This window comes from Argentina silus, assembly GCF_951799395.1.
Source record: "Argentina silus genome assembly, chromosome: 8".
In the NCBI taxonomy this organism is placed as follows: Eukaryota; Metazoa; Chordata; class Actinopteri; order Argentiniformes; family Argentinidae; genus Argentina; species Argentina silus.
The window spans coordinates 5241875-5262534 of NC_139662.1; the positions used below are offsets into that span (position 1 = coordinate 5241875).

The 20660-nt window shown below is 40.3% G+C and overlaps 1 protein-coding gene across 1 annotated transcript in view; it reads right to left on the minus strand.

Annotated features, from left to right (window-relative positions):
- The window catches only part of pex14 (peroxisomal biogenesis factor 14), a 50831-nt gene that overhangs the window by 25238 nt on the left and 4933 nt on the right, over window positions 1-20660 (minus strand). The window contains exon 3 of the mRNA XM_083675272.1: window positions 1108-1192. Within this exon, the coding sequence (XP_083531398.1) occupies window positions 1108-1192 (85 nt within the window). The remainder of the gene's footprint in view (window positions 1-1107; window positions 1193-20660) is intronic.

The following is a 20660-nucleotide window of genomic DNA, read 5'->3' on the forward strand; positions in this document are numbered from 1 at the left end:
ATTATTCTCATTGAGTGTGTGATAAATAACATTGGATTAAGACCAAACCTTAGTAGTGGCTAATGAGCGATGCACAAAGGCAAGGGCATTTCAAAAGATATGAGTCATTATAGTGCCCGTTGATGTGTGTAGTAGCAGCCGGTAACAATGGATTTGGTCTCAGGTTACCTCCTCTAGTCATGGAGCTTTTAGGCTCACTTTTCACTGCTTCATGCTCTAATGATAGAAGCCAAATCCCTGAGCTCTTACCATGAGAATTAGTCCCCCAAGTCCACAACTGTTTTCACAAGGAATTGAAAGAAAATGTTTCATAAAAGCACTAATCAGTGGTAGAACAACCCAAGATGATCCTAGGAACAGCTAATGTCCTGTGCTCACCAATAGCTCATGGGGAAACAGCAAACCTAAACTAAACCTGTACATTGTCTCTAGTGTGCTTTGAGAAGGCTATAATGGAATGTCTGATGCCATTTGGAGGAGGTATAAAATCCCATATTGCACATATTGTGATAAGAAACTAATGACGCTGCAAACTGATTCTTTCACCCTACCTAAATCAATTTTCCAATGGTGTGCCGCATATTTATGATAACAGATAAATTAAGTAAAAGGCTTAAAATGCAGGAAGGTAATATCATTGACAATTCCATTGAAAGTGCAGGAGGTCAATATACATTTTCCTGAACCCAAAGAAGCTCCCCAACTGGTGCGTCATTCATCCACTGAGCTTGAATCATGCACTCTGCTGCTAAATCGACCCCTATCTGACCCCCCAGGGCAAAGAGCTATGGCCCCGACCTTTGACCGCCAAAAGCCAAACCCCCACCTAACAAAGAAAAAACATTGGATAAGCATCCCTAACCAAAGTGCATCAGGGAGCCTCCGCTACATCAGAAACAACCTAAAATGGATTATGTGAACATATGCATATTGGATATAAAATGGATAGATTGGCCCTGGTTGTTCCATAAATAAATGTTACTAGACTGCTATAATATTACTCAACGATTAAATATTTGAGAGACTGTCCTGAACAATTACAGTGTTACAACAGTTATAACTCTGAGCCAGTGTTACCATAAAAATGACATGCCTCAAATCCCTCACCTTTTTTCTTCAGGAAAGCTTTTCTGGTGGCCAACGGACTTTGACGGACTTTCTGGTTGTGTAAAAATTTCACAGCTGTGGCAATCTGTAAAAGACAAAAATATATAGCTGTCATACAATATAAAAAGGAAATATGATAAGTATGCATCATACTGCACAGTGTAATGCATAGAGCAGCAGATCAGTCTAGACATTAGAGGTAGATTTGTTAAAACCCAGATATAGGCCTTTAACGCCAATGAATTTGATTTGAAAGTTACTTCTGAGAACTTCCCCTGCAGTGAGTAAAAAGACCACCTGACCACCTTCCAGATAAATCTGGGGAATGACCAAATCAGCAGTTATAAAATTAGCCCATCAAAGAGTGCTGGACAAATGGAGTATGGAGCTTAATTTGCTATTACCCTCTTAAAGACAAACTTCCAGCCTTAAGTGCGCAGGGGAAGAAAATCTATACTTAATGCCGAGGTGATCATTTGTATCTAATAACTTAAGAATCCTAGGCTGAAAACTTCTGTAATTCTTCCAGTTAAAAACGCACCATGATCAAATCACACAGCCTGAAGGTTGTAATGACTTGAGACGTTAATGCACTAGAACGTTAAATAGCATCAGAACATCGGTAGTTTTAAGTGCACAGCGGTCATCGATTCTATTATGTTTTCCTTCGAGATGCACCTTAATTTTCCACTCAAGTATGCTTTTCCAAGAATTTGAAAAAAAGATCCTCAAATGCCATTAAAACATAAATTTGAAGTGGGCGCCATGAAGTGGTGCCTCCTAAAATAGATAAACATGAAATAACATGGAGAAAGGAGAAACACACACTGGAAGGCAGGGAGGGCTTGGATGACTTGTTATCGCACCTGTGGTCCCTGTGATTCAATTGTAAAAGTCATCCCTCTAATAGGTTAAAAGGTTTTGATTACTCTTCTTTTTCTTTGAGTGTTGAAAGAAAAAGTGATTGAGCGCACTGCCAGTGGGTAATTCGTTTTGGGTAATGCATTGCATATACTAAAGACATGTTTCAATCCAAAAGAATTACATTTTCAAACTCATCTAAGGGGCAGGTATGGCAAAGAAGTCTTAAGAGCCATATCATTCTCATGTGACAAAATACACTGCAGTAGGAGATGGGGAGTGAAGAAAGCATGCATCACTTCAACATTTTAAGTTTTGTATCTTAAATTCCATTCCAACTTGGTGATAAAGATCTCAGCATTTGTCAACTGTATACAAGAGAGGTTGGGCAATCTTTCAAGATGAACTTGTTTTGAACAAGTATATAATGTACATAATATTATGTCATAAAAGAAAATACAGTACTGGGTTGTAAAAAGCAAAAATTGCATCATTGTGTGTGTAAGGTGTAGACATCTAACAAAATATTTAGGGACACAATTCTATGGAGTCACCATGACATTAATATGACCTTTGGTGTACATAAGGGGTTACACAAGGGGTGTGGAAATTCCTGGATCTCTATATGCTGAAGGCTTATTAAAGTCAGTCACCCGGAACCTTCATTGTGACAAGCAGATTAAACCATTTGCATGGTGAACCCCCGACTGATGTTCGAGGAGAACAGATACTGTAAAAACACAGGAAAAAATATCTGTTTGATAACAAGATGAAAATATATTCTGCTTTTGGAATTTTGAGATATAATTTGCTGATGATTTCAGTGAAAGTGAAAAGGCCAAAGATTGAAAACAGAAAATAAAAGGATAAAATGTTTCATAAAGAACTTAATGATAGTATTCATTTGTGTTACTAACAACATATGAGAGGTAAATAGTGGAGAAATATGCAGAACTAGTAATACATTCAAGCATCAATTCTGTCATTTTAACAAAAAATCTGATCATCAATGTAAATAAGTGTGACGTCAATAAAAATCTAAGCTAGATCAGCTTGCAAACTAATAAGGCAAATGTCCATTTGAGTAAACATGTAGCAGTGGATCTTCGGGGAGTGGAAAAGTGCAGTTCTTAGCAGATGACATAGCTGCTTTGCACAAGTTCCATCCAGACATCTGAATCAATTATAACCACATTGCACAGATTTCAGTCTTGTCTTGTTATTGACTTATAGATCATCCCTGTTATAGTGTAGGGTAGCACACAATTGGGCTTTTAAGGGGGTGAGCTGTATGTTAGTACAAGGCACATTTGGTTTGGCAGGATAAATATCAACTCAAATTAAAATGGTGGGCGTGTCTTGCCTTTCTGAATACCGGTAAATACCTTTTGGTTAGTATGGCAATTATTTTCTGATGCTTCTTGTAAAGCTAAAATTGCTAATGCACCAAAGTGCTCCATGTTCTGACCAATAATCTTTACAAATGAGATAACCAATAAAGTGTCAGGTACAGCCGAAAAAGAGACGAAAACTCAATCACAGGAAGAGATGAACATTAACCAATGCGCTTTAAGAGAGTGAAGTTGATGAGCGGACACGATTACAGGATCATTATTAAGTTTGAATTGGACCCAGATTTAACGATGCACTTGTCTCAAAATGTCTACCTTGAATTTCTACCTTAGAGTTGTGAGAGATGCCCAGGAAATGTAATTAAGTTCGAACCGCAAGGTTGGACGCCTTGAGAAACTCATGTAACCAGTAGAATGTTTTTTCATATAACTAGCAACAGCATTGAACTAAAAAGATGGGTATAAACCTGATGGAAACTCACCAACGTAATACTATCAGATACATTTGTGAAATAGAAAAACCATTGGAGAATACTTCTCCAATGGTTCATATGGCTGAGAGGGTACTGCATGTTTTCATTCAGTAATTTCCTTTTTGCTGGTGAAAGTTTTTGATGTTTAACAGTATATATGAACTGTAAAACAAATGTTGAACCATAAACATAAAAGGGATGCTTTTGCTTAGAAATGCTGCCACGCAACCACCATACTGAACAAGACCTCCTGAGTGACTACGTTTAGAGGTCAACTGGGGGTTTAAAAGTCTTCATTTCACTTTTGTTTTTCAAGAGAAAAAGGTACTTTCACAAAAGCTGATGAAGGCTCAACAGAAATCTGGGTCTCTTTTGGCCTACAGTATGTCTGCATCATAAAATAAGGGACCAAAAAGTTGGAAAAACAGATAAAGCAAACACTACGCAATCGGTAACATTTTGCATTCAGCTTACCCTAATAGATATACTGTACATGTACCTGTGTAGTAACACTGCAATCACTCGTGACAACACTTTATTAACATGTAGCAATAAACTACTATGTACAGAATATGCCTTAAAGCTGTTGGTGTACACACACAACTGGAGTACACATCAGTCCTTATACTCCGCTTGTGTAATAACTAAAAAGCTATTATATAACAGCATGTTAATACAATGTTGTTCCTGAAGTAATTACATAGATACTACACAGGTGTAGGGGCAGCATAATGTCAGGTGGGAACCAGACAAAATATTTCGGTCTCTATTTTTAAAATACTGAAATTAGTACAAAGGCCACTAAGCTCAAAGGTATAAAAAGCTAGCATTTCCATTGTTAGCAAGCAAATGTTCATAGTTCATATTGAGGATCATTAGTCACCCTGGGTGTAATTCAAGACACGGTTTAGATAAAACTTTTATTAATTTAAGGACAAGGCTGTTAGACTGGCACCTAATACAGTTATTGTAAAACACCATAGGCTTGCTTTTCAGAGATGAGGTTTGTGCATTTTGGCTCATCTCCGCATAGTAAACCTTTAACTGCCCCTAGGTTTAAACCCCCTCTAATAAACTCCAACTACTTCAGACATGGTGAAACCAAGAAAGATGCAAGGAGCAATTCTTTTATTCAATACAAGTTCATTTGCTTTCTTTAAACTCTCTAATCCAACTCATATATTCTACAAAAGGTAAGTGTATACATTTGTCTGCCATAATGAACACACTTTGAGAGAGGACAGGAAAACTAGCAGCCAGGGTGAGCAACAATGGAGGGGCTAAGAGGAAATCATTAGCAAGTATAGGATTCAGTCTCAGTGTGAATCAATTCATTTCAAATTGCCCTGTACATTTGTGGAGGCACCCCTGATATAATAACAGCCTAATAGACATGGACAAAATTGTGTTAGGTCGGTCTCAAATTTCCCCCAAACAATAGTTTGGAGTACTGAAAAAAAAAATGAAAAAAAAGAAGAGAAAAAAAGAATGAAGCTTTATATTAATAAGAGGCTTTCATGGGTGATCCGCTAACAGGGACAGTTGTCTTAAATGCTTAACCCAATGTCTTTCTGATACCAGAACCCTGCAAAAAGGAATGAGGTTGTAACCTAATTAAAGTATTTCCTTTTCTCACATATCTGGCTGATGTACCTAACAGCTCTTTTTAATCTTTTTTAAAGTACATCTTCAAATGCCCATCTAATTGTGATATCTTTCCCGCCTCATGTGACCTTTACCAAAGGAGGCAGAGCCTCATGGGACCAGCTACTGTATGTGAGATCAGTGACCCTGGAAGACATGGAGAAGTGTGGTGAAACAGAGCCAACGAGCACATCTTCAAGGGAGCCACATCTACACCAAACAAGACCAGAGTTTAGACATCAGGCAAATCGCAATGTTGTGAAGAACATTCAAATTGGACCTGTGATTTTTGTTTGCTTTGTCCATATCGATTGCTGTTTTGTGTTCACTTTGCTTGTTTTAATGTTGGTAAAGTCAAGATTATTGGAGATACCTTAAGCACCCTGAGGGTAACCTGATCTTATATGAGTAAAATCTGATAAGAGGGTAATGTTGTTCAGATGTGTAACAAACACATTCCTCTGCTGACGACAACATTTAGGCCTAATATTGCCTTGATTGTGCATCTGTTAAGATGTTCAGAGTTAGTGTGGGTTGGTTTTCCAAGGTTTAGAATCTCCAAATGTGGTTAATCTTTATTGAATGATCCTAATTTCGGAAATTAAAAGGTCAGAGTGAACGTTTCCATGCATAAAAAAGTCCATGGAAAACTTAATTGATGTTTGGTTAGAAAGGGTTTAAAAATAACAGACAGTGCTGCATGTGTAACAACTATAGCCCCATGGGCAAGGCTACAAACATGACATCAGCAGCACATTACGCAATTTTAAAGTGGGTTGGTGGACGGAAATCAGTTTCTTTTGCGACCAGTACACATTCAAACCAAACTTTCCATTCATAAGCATTTCCCTATCAGGCACCCGTTGTCAAAAACACACGGCACAGTTGTGGATCTTTGCAGGCTGGGACACATATGTGAGGCCTGATCTGGTTGGGACCCCATCAAGCTGTTCATCATGATACAGATGTCATATCAGCACAAATTATCTTAGTGTCTGCTCCTCTTATTCTAGAAAGAACCATTCTTGTCCTTGTAATGCCTGTTCAAGTCTCCTACCTTTCTTTACTGGAAAGGTAATGTGTATTATGTATTACATTAGGACATTTTCCATCAGTTATCCATCTGTTGAAGATTTAGTAGTAAAAAATAAACAAAAAAGATAATATGTTAGTCTGATTGAGCTGATTGTATGAGATATATTGATACACAATCAACATGATTAACCTTCTGTTAGAAGGGTATCTGCTATAAAACAAAATAAATCTAAAGCAGAGTCCACCATCTTGCATTAGGCCTACATCCCCTCAAAAGAGAAAAGTACAGTATATTCCTCTGAAATCTAAAGGGAGTCGTGTCAAATGATATAATCAATCTATAAAAAAAATAGAAAAAAAGAGAGGTATTAATGTTACGGCCTGTCTTAAATATGCTTTTGTTAAGGATGGCATACTGTAGGGCAGGGCAGCCCTGGGACACTGAGACAGATGACTGTTAAGATAAGGACATCCCCACAGGCCCTGGTGAAACCCTATGACTAAAGACCAGTGCCATCAGTGACACTTCACTTTCACTCACTTTGACCAAAAGACTGGCAGATATCCTCCACAAATTCCTTTTAATTCAGGTAAAAGGGCTAAACAAGGAGGCCAAGGCCGCTTTGAGAGATAAGGGTCATCAGAGATTAAACTGTGGCACTTTAGCAAGAGAAAAAGAGCAGCGGTGGAGCACAACAAACTACTCAGCCACCACAAACATTCCAGCCCTTCTCAGCAGCAATCCAGTAATGGATACTTCCTCGGCTCCTCAATTGGTCAAAATGTTTTCATACAATAATTTAATTCAGAAACACTTTTACAAAGCAGGAGTAATCAATTTTAATTAGTTGATTTTTTTTTCAATCGCATAAAATGTAATGTACTGCCATCGATCTCCTTTGTTCTTTAATGCAGTGCCTCTTTCCTGTAATTTGAAGCTTTATTTTTTTTTTACTTTTACAGTCAATGATGACATTCTGTGACAAGCAACTCCACGTGTCTTTTTAGGGTTAGGGTTAGGGTTACTGGGAATGAGTATTACCAAACACAAAGACACTTAAACACAAACACACATGTTGCCACAATAATGATTAAGGTTTTAAAAATGTATAGTGCTTGCAGGCAAAAACACAACAACACAACAATAATGTTCACACAGACAAAGGACAAGCCTAATACATACTTTATAAAACTGAATTAACAAGAAACTGGAGAGCAGCGGCAGAGTGTAGCCTATTTGTATAAGGAAATTACATGATTGATGACAACATGATTATTGCATAGGCAAAGTGAATAGTACACAATTGTGTAAAAAATAAATATAACATTCCAAACGTAGAGACAATAAAACAAAATACTTGCTTAGAGTCCACATCTTGCAAGTAAACACAAAGGCATTCCTAAATTGGCACTGTTCAGTATCTTGTCCTTCATATCATCAAATAACTATAACCCTTCGCATCCAATTAGTTGATTGAGGCAAAATGCAAACGGCACCAGTGGCAAACAATGTGGAGCTTGTGTCAAAGCGACGAACCACAGAAGTTGTGTTGTGGCGGCAGGAGAAGAGCCACCCTGTCACATGCAACTAACAGTGACAAGCCTATCCCCATCCGTCAGCCATCCCCCCAACCTGAAACAAACAAACACAAACACAAACACACACACACACACACACACACACACACACACACACTTGTGGGAGGCATGTGATAGACACATAAAGCAGGGTGCGATGCAGGAAGTTGGCATTAGTTTGGAATACTGTAGCCAAGCCTGCCAATGTTGCTAATCAACATTCAATAGTGGGGCAATCGACAAAGAGGTGTCCTGCTATTGATCAAATGATTCCTTCTGAGTGCATCATGACACTAGGACAAGGGATGCCCACAAAGACACGCCAGACAGATTGTGACATTCCGCTGACATTATAATCCGGCATCTCCCTCTCGAGTCAATAACCCAACACACTAATCGCGCGTCTTGGATCAACAATTTCACGGTCTTCAAAAGGGGCTAGGAATTGGTGGCATGACCCTCCACACAGGGTGAGACCCCTTTTTTTCCTCAGTGAGTGCCACAGAGGAAGAATGATGGGGAGCCAAAAGTACCAGTGCCTTTGCGCTGAGCCAGAGAAGGTTAACATCGCCATCTACTGGTCAGAAGTAGTAAAACACAGAGAGAGGGGAGGCCTTGACAGCTTACCCGAGGCCTAGTCTCTCAGAGGCGCTGTCAAAAGCAGTTAAGCACAAGTCAAGACAATGGGCCTCACATTTTTAAGAGGTACTCAGTCGAAAACCCTGGCCACATGATCTGGGGGAAAGTAGAGGCAATAGACCTCGGTTGGAGCCATGCACTCTGAGCAGTCTTCAGCAGGCTAAGTCTGTTCCCAATCAAACTAACTGACACAGAGGAAAAAATGTTGGAGGCTTCTCAACTGTCAGTGTCTAACCTCAAGCGTAGGATTAGGGAAGCAAACATTGCGATGTTGACAGCATTTGAGAAAAACAATAATCAGGGTCATAGTTAGGTCTCACTTCTCACTCAGGATAAATTTGGGCATTACATGAGTGAAAGGCCTGGAAGAATTAGCCTATCATTTGTGACACTCAAAAAGTAAATAACCCCCAGTCTATACAGCAGATCAAAACAGAGGTGATTTTAGCTATAGTGTGATTTAATTCAGAAAAGTTATCTTCAAAAAGTTGTGTCAAAAGTTCAGTATACATGTGACAATGCCTTCATATTGCTGCGACTTCACAGCCACACACCCTTTCAAAAAGTAAAGCATAAGGTTTCAGGTTTTACTACATACCTAAAGCACATAGGCCTATACACTAGTGCCACCCAACTCTTTCGACCACAGTGATAAAAATCTGTACTATTGTTTCTATGCAATTGGACATGTTTGTAACCATCAACTTGAACTGAAATTCAGCTTAATATTCAGCTTATACCAGCGGGAAATACTTGAAAATACATCAAATCCCTGCCATCAATTACATTTCTTAAATAGCCTGTAGCAAAACATGCTACGAGAGCATAAGCATCCAAGCATCCATATTCAAACAGTAGTGCCACGGTCAAAGGCACAAGGCACATTGGTTTCCCCCAATGAACTTCACAACACGTGCACACACACACATGCGCACAAGCACACAGTGTTGGTGGAACTACTGTACATGTTCAGATTTCATGGGGCGCCTCAACATTATGAGGTGAGCAGACAGCCCAGCTAGCCACTCTAATGTCACACTGGTGGCATGTTACAGTGAAGGGGCTGAGTTGGCAAGCCACTCAGCGGCAGACACGCACCTGTTCTGACATTTTCTGTCGACCTTGACACAGAAAACACATGACAATGCCACTCTACGCATTTCAAAAGCACAGGCATTTGATGAACTCCACTTCACTTCCCCTTTTCTTACCCCCCTGATACCTAAAACCACTTTCCGCAGGAGGGTGAGGGCTAAAAAGTATGACAGAGTCGCACAGAAATAGGGAAGAACAGACAAGGCTCCCTGAGTCATTGTAACAATAATAAATGACAGGGAAACAGGATCTTGTTGGGCTGGTGGGAGACATGATATAGACATGATATAGCTACACGACACATTGGTACATATGGAAGGACACAAAACACATGCGGTCATGTTCATGATCAAAAGTCACTACCAATGTTTTGCTTTGTTAACGTTGCTAAGCATAAAAGGTTTAGATATTTGAGTGAAAACTCATCCCTCATACTGAACAGAACTGAATTATATCTATCCATCTATCTATCTATGGGGTTTTCCAGGATCAACCTACCCTAATTAGAGGTCAAAATGCTTAACTGACTTTAGAGCAGCATTTAGGAGCAACAAACACTGAGTAAAGGTTGTTTTGTGGCAGGTGTGATTATCTCAAGAGGCCAAAGTCCAGATTTGCCAAAACCTGAAAACCTTCCACTTTCTAGTGTCTCATTGTGTCACTGCTCACTACAGTTCCAGTTCCATCCCTCTTTAACTCAGTTGTAAGTTGTGGGGGCAGGAGAGGTGCAACGGAAAATGTAGTCTTTCTGTCAGTCACACCTTTAAGAATATGACTGGGTGCCATCTGGGTGCCTGAGCTAGGGAGGGGAGCCAGTCCAGGTGTTTGATAATTCACAGTCGTGCCAGTGGCTTGAGCAATAGGTGTTTGTTTTTTTATTGTGCCAAGCCGTTTCTGCTGGTTTGCACTTATGCCACACCTTAATGACAGCTGTTAACACTGTTCTTTCCCAATAGACTGCCTGTGGGCACAGAAAACTCCTGGCAAGAGTCTCTCAACAGAGGTGTGCTGAGTATACTGTGTAGAGCTACTACAATGGGATGGTTGTTGAGGACAAGGACTAGCAAAATATATGTCACCCAAAAGTGGGGAAAAGTCTGGTGAATGGTACATTTTGGTGGAACAGAAGAAGGATGTAGTTTAAAGGGTCGTAACTCCAGAATAACGCAGATCTAAGTCAAGAAAATTCGTTTTTAGACAGCATGTCTATTCAGTGGCTGTCTGACATACCCTGAATACATACACTGTACCTCCAGCAGTCTCTCTGATGTTGGGGAAAGTGAGAACCATCAGGAAAACGTCTCTTTTCCAACAAGGAGAGGTGAAAAGCAAATTAAGTTGAAATTCAAACTTTCTAACGTGAAGCATCTGGGCTTCACCATGTTAGGCTAATTAAGGTAAAGCATGAAAGTATTCTATTTAGTAGGATTCAGTAAAACACAGATCTTCATATCTACTTATACCCCTGCTCATAGAGTACTGTACTATATTTTTCTGATTGCCCTGATAAAGCCATAATCTCAGGGCACCACACACTGAGAAACTTGAAAATCCCATTAGCGGTTTTGTTTCATTATTTTTCATCAAACCAAGAAAAGTGACACGTATTAATTAATATCCATTACCGTTTTTTTTCCCTCTCTCAGAGAAGACATTGGGGGGAAAAGAAGCAATTAGCTTAACAAAATAATAAAAAAAAATATGTTTCAGAAATCCCTGATAAATGTCCTGTGAGGTCCCATCTAAATGTAAGAAGTGTAATACATTCTTGCTGTCATATTCCATTAAACTGCTATTACAGTCTTGATAGAACTATTAGTCACTACATTATTAATAACATTAATGTATTTACATTTTTGGTGTACAAGCCTGCTTTCAAGCAATAATTTATGAGCCCGACTCCAGATATGTTATAATGTCCCCCATCTACAGTCTTTTGTGTTTATTATTGATTGTGAAAACAGTCAGAATTCTAAGTTAGATGCCCCCTCCCCCCCCTCGTCTTAATGTATTGGAGTGGGGTCTTTGCATTAAGGGACTGAAATAAAGTGCATTTACATCTGAAGCATAACTTCATAATTTACATTCCAACATTTATTAGAGGTGACAAACGAGCGTTTGGTCCACTCATGCTTTTCCACAATGCAGCACTCATTCAATCCATATAAATTATAGCTGGGGTAGTGAGTGAAAGTGCAAATTATTTTATTATATTTATGCAGCACATGTACAGTGTGGGTCTGTAGGGGGCTTCCTGGTATGAACAGAGTCTGGGCATTATGCTAGACTAAGGTTCTTTGTATTCTTCTTGTTGTAAAGCACTTTCAGACAATTGTCTTTGTAAAAAAGCGCTACACAAATAAATGTGATTGATTGGTCTCGCCAAAGACATTGTAAATATCATCTGACTTTTAGAAGCTGCCCCGAAGAAAGAAGTCCTCTACGGCGTTGAAGCGACATTTCCCTAAAATGTAATTATTTTAAATGCTTCAATAACTTGAAAGAGGAATCAGGCTGGAAAGCTGCACTATATTGCACATTACATATGTTAAGTGCTTTCGGCTTACATGAAAATGATCAACCCCAAAATGAGCATTTTCGCACATCATAGCATCAGTACTCTTTCTCTTTAGCACATATTTTCATAATGTAAAGTTTCAAACTAAACATTTTACTTTTTTCGGGAATCTAGGCTACAATTTACAATAGGACTGTGTCAAAAGAAAGCCACAACAACCTATTCAGTCCTGACAGCATAATACAGGCTATACATGTGGGATGTTAACCAAGGTGTTAAAACCTATTGGCCTATTTCTCTTTATCCTTAACTAGGTGTCATATTTTTCAAACTAACAACCACTAGCCTGCGTGGCAGTATTCTGTTCCATAATTACTTTGAGCAGCATTTTCAGAAGTGTAGTTACAAATGCACTGAGGGAATCCCAACGTTTAAAAAAAAGAATCTGGCGCTGCAGGGGAGCTTGCAGTCAAATTAACAGCTAATAACATACTGCGAAGCCAGATTAAAAAAAACATTCCCCAAAGTGTCAATTACTAATACTTTTTCTCTGATATCCACAGTTCTGAAAACATGGCAAGCTACAGAGCAGTACACAAAAAAAAACCAGCTTTCCCCTAAGTGCCAAGATGATGCTTTTTCACACTTGATCACCTAACCGTAGAGAGAGAAAACAGAGAATTCAGCATCAGCCGAGGGATTTTGAGAAAGACCTGGAAAGCAGCATGGGCCTTCCAACTGACAACCGCTTTTTCAGGTCAGAGAAATGAGAAAGACGGAGAGGGCTTCAATCAGACTCCTGTTCATTAAAATCAGAGGACATCGCCAAAATGAAAAAAGATGCTGACAAATCAAAGGGTCTCAGTACCTGAATTACCATAGTCATTTACTTATTAAAGCCAGGATGCTTCCTGTCAATCAAGAGCCATCACATCCCCCATTTGCGGGCGGAAAGCCGGCGTAATTGCTTCTCATACTAATCAACACAACTTGTGTAATTATGCCTTGAAAGTGACATTGGAGGCTGAGAGGGATGTGAGCAGTCTTGACAGCGTAGACATCTCTGATTCATCTGGAGATTTCCAGTCTCGCTGTGAGGAGGCAAGCAACTCTCAGACCAAGTTTCCTTCTCTCCCCGTTTACGCACATAAATGTGAAGAAAACGGTAAATCAAGCCGAGGTAATTACAAAGTGGAACAGCAGTGAGCAAAATGGCAACTCAATGAGGATTCTTTCCCAAGCATACTGAAAAAAATAACTACACTGTAATTAAATTTGGTGTCATATTTCTATCATCTGTTAAGTAAACATATAATGACAGTTCACTAAATTATGGGAAAAATTTGAAATTATAGCTCTGTTACCATGTTTTTTTATTAGCATATTTGCTAAGATTAACATTTCTCCACATAAAGTACTCATTAAAGTTCATAGAATTTTCTGTAATCATACACTTCGGATATGTCTCCAACATGAACTTTCTTTAAAAGTAGCAACATTAAGAGCCATATTCAAAAGGGAGAAAAAAATGTACTACTCACACTACAGCTTGTCTATGAGGGTCAGAGTAAGGTCAAACTATAACAACAAACAAAGAAGTCCCAGGAGTCTAAATAAAACATTGCATCAATGCATACAACAATAAGGCTACTTTTTAACATTTTGGTCCACATTGTGGTAAATTGTGTGATTTCCGGCGTTTAAACATTTTAAACTTTTAAAGACATGCGAAACGTCCCAGTGTCACTCGCCTCAAGGGAATTGGCAACACAGATCTAGTTCAGCGGCAGAAACCACAAAATAATAACATTTGGGTTGGACTCATCTCTACTCATCCTTTTCAAAGGCCAGGGTGGAACCATCAGAAAAATCACCATCAAACATCAAAAAGAAGCCAACTCACAAATTTGGCATGTGAGGGAGAAATGTATTATTTCCATCACACATAAATAAAGATGAGAGATTTAAGATCATAAAAACTTCAAACAAACAAAAAACAAAAATTCTTGTATGTGTCATCCCTCAATCATGACCTCAACATTTCTCTTATGTTCAAGAGACAAGTGAAAAAGAGCTTTTCTGTGGCCAGATAGGGGGAGCAGTACTGGCAACGAAAAGGGCTTTTACAGGAAAAGCCTGTGTGATTCACCTCCCATTCTGGTCTAATGAGTCAAAAAGTGTGACCTGCACTTAAACAAGAAGTCTAAGCCAGGAGCTGTAAACTCATTTTCAAAAGCCGGCGTCGGCAGACCTGGAAGATGTGCTTCGAGCACGCACGATAAATCTGACGTGAAATCATAATCATAAAAGCAATTAGCTGACCCTGCGCCACTCGTCCTTGGACATGACAGTGAGAATTCATACAGAGTCCTCTAAGGAGGCAAGTAGAGAGGGGGTGGAGGGGGTGGGGAGAAAAAGTGCAACACAGCAACAATAAAAGAGTGGGCCTTTCCTGTATCATTAACCACTGACACAAACACAGCACAGGATGCACAACAAGAGCGACTCTGAAAAACAGAGCAGATCAAAGAGACAAGTTCACCAAGAGCAAAGAACTAAGTGTAGTCTCAAAGAGACAGGTGTGCCAACAATGTCTCTGCAACAAATTTGGGACAAACATTGAGGGAAAAAAAATACATTTCACAAGCTTAACACCATGGTATAATCATATACCATAATGGTACATTATACAGTATATTGTGTGCCACATGTTTGAAGTTGGAAAGGGCTGTTCAGAATGTGTTTTCCTTTCAATGTGCAAGGGAGCCCTGAACAAGAAGATAGCATAACCACTTCCTTGTAGCCCTCTAGAACATACACTATCAAACCCTAATACAATATGTTGAGCACTAGGCGTAAGGTGACAGTCAGATGCTTCTGCACTGACTTTGCTCTTTCAAAGCTCTGTGTTCAGTAGGTAGAAGTCCTAGCTAGACCCTGCATGGTCTCACACACTAGTCTCTCGCCCAGCACTCCCTACCCGGTAATTACAGTAAGGCTGAACTACAGTCTGCCACCTAGTGACCGTCTTCTCCAATAATCATGAAATATCTCTGTGGCTCCCGCCCCCACTCCGACCATAACTCCCCTTTACTGCAGACAGCTCCAATAAAGGATTACAATTACAATTAAAGTAATGAGCAAAGAGGAAAAAAGAAACATCTCAAGGAAGGTTCCCCTGACAAACTAAATTGCAGCCTAGTTTCCGACAGAATAAGGCGCGCCCAACTGGACTCATTATGGCCTGCCATTTCTTACTCTGTCGGAATAATTAATTTTGAGTGTGTTGTAACTGAGAGTCGTCAAAAACGAACAACGGTCAGTCTTCAAGATTAATCTGACATCAGTTAAGAGGGACGTCCTGTTCGTTGGCATTTTTCTGTTCTTGGTTGTTTTTTGATTAAGTAGAACTGTCCAATAATACAAAACATTTGGATAGTAAAATGTGATTCTCACACTGTTCTATGTGTGCAACTTAAAACAGTGAAATGCTCATAGGGGACAGTTTTGGAGTCCTTAATGGAGAGATTTTGACTAATAATACTAAGGCCATTGGAGGAAAAGATAAAAGGACTTGACAGTGTACATAAAAAGGTCAATGTCAGGCTCCTGGGGACCACATGACTTCCTGATATCACTATTGTGTTACATGAGCCTTACTTACACCCCCGCGGAATCAACATTCTGTTTGTTCAACTAACATATGAGCAACATATGTCTGCCTAGGACTCCGGGGAGAATGGCAGAGATGGGGGAAATGGGGAAAATGAAGAGAAAAAGAGGCTCCGTGGGATCCACGGCAAACCTGACCCATGCCACTCGCTGCACTGTTAATGTTGGCATCTCCTCAGCAAGCCAGCCAGCCAGACCCCCAACTCCTGGGCTTTGTGCCTTTTTCTTCTTCTTTTTTTTCTCGGTGGCATGATGGTGATAGCAGAGGGGCTACGGAAATTCGGAGACTGCTGAGCCAAAACAGATCACTTCAAAGCGCCTTATTTAACGCTTGCTAAATTTTTCATCACAGTCGCTTAATATCCTGGGGAAGGGGAGCTTTTGAAGTTGCTGTGAGACCGGGATGTTCTCCTTACAACTATTTTTTCCCCCTCCCATTACCTCCTCCCTCTGCACTTCAAACTCCCTACCCCTAAACACACACACAGTACACAGATGTGTACACAGACAAGTATACACCCACAGCTCACACACACATACACACACACACACACACACACACACTAAAGGCAGCGGGCTGTGCCAGCCTGGGTCCCTCTCCCTGAGGGCCAGCTGCACACCAACACTTCCACAGTATCATATAGAGTCCCTTCAACCCACGCACACACATAGATGAGATGGAAACAATCTGCTTTGCTCCTCATTTATCACCAGAGGCCATGCCTTGTGTAACATATCCAGATTGACTGGTGCTGGTTAGGATGAACAAACAATATAACTTCTGTTTGTCGGATGAGACAGAATGGGTATTATGGTTTGATGCTTTTAGGTTACGAGCACTGGACAGAGTTGAGAGGGAGAAAGAAACACAGAGAGTGGGGGTGAAAACAGAGGGGACAGAGAGAGAGAGAGAGAGAAAGAGAGAACAGAAACTAAGCAAGAGAAGGGGAAATAAAGATATCAAGAAAGAGAGTGGAGAGACTGGAGAGCAAAGACAGGGAGATAGAAAGAGAGAGATTCAGGGAGGGTGCACATACAAAATGAGGGGAAAAACTGAGTGGGGCGAGAGAGAGAGAGGGAGGGAGGTGAAGACAGGAGGGAGTGAATGGGAAGGAAAGCCCTAGAGGCAACAGCAGTGGCTGGGAGCGACTGACTGGTACACCAGTGAGCAAGAGCGCTCTCTGTCTGTGCCAGCCTGCTGAGGACAAACTGCAGGTCCAAACCTGTTCCTGCTCAGTAGTCTTGCCCTGGCACTGGCTTCCCCCGAGCCGGTGCCCTCACTACTGAGGAGAGCCACGCCACACAGTGAGCCAGGCCCCACCAATCGGGGCGAGGTGAGTCAGAACCTGTTAACATGACTGGTGTCCCCAGCCTGACACGCCAGAATGCACACACACACACACATGCACGCGCACACACACAACATGGGGGGGAACACACACACAGGCACATATACACTCACACAAAATAAGCGTGATCACACACACACACACACACACACACACACACACACACACACACACACACACACGCCTCCCTCCAACCCCTGCCAGCAGTCCCCTTCCTCTCATCCAGATAAAATCCTTTCAGACACAAATTTCAATTATTCACCTCATCCAAATAATGCCATGTGACAAGAATTATCCCTACTGTAATAATCCACTTAACTGGGAAAGAGCAGCTCATCAAAAAGAGAAAGGAGAAAAAGAGGAGGGGGAGGAGGGGGGGGGGGGGGTGGTTGTCACCCAGTTTCGAATCAGGAGCTTCATAGCAAGAATTTCTGCTCTTTTTCAAAAGAGTCTTAAAGCACACTTGGATGGTGAAGTATGAAACTGATATAAAGCTAAGGAGAACACGACAACAATCAATAACCCCAGGATTCAATTTGACTAGGCAAGAATGTATGATGGAGGAAATAGAGCAAATATCACTTGACCCTTTTTACACCTGTCACAAAGATTGGAAGACACTCTGATCATGAACATGAGTGTCTACACCTGCCTGTTCGATGTGTCCCTTATCTGCCTCCTTTACCCACATTGTATTCAAATGTCCTTTTCCTGCACAATATTCAAATAATAAGACTTCGATTTTAGTTGTTGGATTTTTAGTTGTTGCATTTATTAAATCAATGCCAAGCATTGTTCACACACAAGAAACTCATTTTAACGGCGACATCTCCGGTCGCACTGCTTTAGGTCTATTAGGTTAACATTGGAACATAGGCTGGTCTTTTTTCATGAAAAGCTAAGGCTAATATAAATAACATACAGATAATAAACATTGACATCTCCAGTCGCTCATTCACTGAACATTAGTTGGACAATAGGCCAACGTGTAAAAAAAGGTGCACACTGAAATAGAAATAGAAAATAAATAACAGATGAACTCATAAACGGCGACATCCCTGGTCGCCCTGCTATGCTTAACAATCAGCTAAAGTAGAAGAAAGATCAGAGATCAGAATACAATGCATCCACCTCCGGAGTGGGACAGACAGATCCAATAAGGCTCCGTCACATACATCCCGACTTTTGCATGTGAATAAGATGCATACAACTGTACAAGTCTAGATGCTCAAAAGTCGCATTGTCTTTTCATTGTGGCCTGATGGAGCCGACTGACCACCTTGTGAGGTGGACGAGCTTGCGTTGTATTCTGATTTCTATCCAGTCTAGACGCAATGCGACCACCGAAGGTGCATACAGCCCATTAAATACAGCAAGGGGACACAATGTGTGGGCACAGGAGGCCGTTAAGAGACGCATTTTATAATCTTTTAATACTAGGAATGGACGCATATGCTGTGATCGGATTGTTATCGGATGATCATATTCGGATAACAGAAGTGTCAAGTGTAGACAAGCCCTAACAATCCGATCAAAATGCGACCTGGCTAGAATGTGGCTACTATGCCCATGCAGGCCGGCTCCAAGTGACAGGCGCAGAAAGGGGCTAAGAGACATGTCACAGTTCTGTTGTATCCTGGATTACATTTCCGTCTGTATTAATGTTGTCAAAGGATGTGCCAGAAGGACTGCACCTGTATGTGGTGAGCTGCTCAACTGTGCACATGATGGGTGGTTTCCCAGAGACAAATTAAGCCAAGTCCTAAAATAAACTGAATCATACTTTCAATGGAAAACGCTCCATTGAAGGTGATTCAGTCTAGGGGTGTGTTTAATCTGTGTCTAAGAAACCTACCCTATGGACGTTCCAATCAACAAAACATCATGAATTAGAAATGTTTCTACAATAGTTTTTATCATAGCAATTGGGTCAAAATGCAATTAGATTATGCTGGTATCGGTTCTTGGTATCGGAGAACATTCGTGAAACTGATACAAGTCCTTGAGTGCCAGTATAGCCCTGATACAGAGTACAACTGATAGTATCGGGGCACCTCTACATATGAACATAGGCAAATGGCAAAACAAACATGAGAGGCTATTTCGGGCAGAGAAAAATGTGATTGGGGGTACAATAACCAAACAGGTTGAGAACCACTGGCCGACACTGCAAACAAAATTGGAAAAAAAATCAAATCAATGATGACAAATTAATGACATTTTCTGTTATCTGAAGGCAATTTAAGACTGTTTAAATAGTCGCAAATGTAGTTTGACATGGAAAACGACATTGCTCCTTCCTGTTGCAAGGGGATTGTGGGTAATGGTGAATTGCTGTTCCTTATGTTGCATTATATCATTAACCAATATACCTGTGATGTTGTTTTTTGTTTGATTTTGACAGTATTATGTCTGGGCTCATGTTAATGCATGATTTTTGTTGGGGTGGACTGTCTTTTTAAATTAATTAAACTGCTGCACAGCGTCATATACCTTTGAGCAAGCCATCTGTTGGTGGAACAAGATCAAAAAGTGATATTTGAAATCACCATTTTAAACCGAAATAAAGACCACTTCCCAGTAGGGAGTTGTAATAACCATATTAAGGTTGAACATGTGTACACAATGATATCTGAGTTCAGTGAAATTCCATAGAATCTTCCATTACTTGAATGTTTATGCTGTCTCATTGAAGTGAATTAATATGTGAAATAAGTCAATACCAGTAAATTAACAGGAATTAACCTGATTAAAGTACTGAACATTACTTACTATTCACGATTTACCATCATTTTTACTGCAATCTGCCGGAAACTCTCTTTTGCAGTTATTTTACAGATGTGTAGGCTGACAGTATAGGCTGTCTATGGTGAGTAACTTGAGTTGAGTTCATTGATCTTACCCTTATTTATTCAACTCAACCAGACTCACAAACAGTACACTGGTCCTTTACAAAGGTAATAGTTAAAAGTGTTGTACAACCAACACAAACACTTCCTTTGTGTTTGTCTACCAGGGCAGTTCAAAAAGGCCTTTCTACAAGGTGTTCTTTATTCTCCAAAGTGAAGACGCATGAAGAATCCTCTCATTAGAAGGCTAGTAGATAGTCATTGGTGCCAAAATGACTGTCAGATAATTGGTCTGCTGGAGTGAATGACAGTATAGGGATACAATCTCAGATCTTATAAGCAACAACAGAGTTCATGATGAGGATGATCTCGCAGTGAGTGTTTAGGTGGACTGGTAAGACAGCTCACATCTCTGTGTGATTAGGTTTGTCTAAACTTCAAATGATTACGTGATCGTATATTATGTTGCTCCTATGAAGTAACTTTGT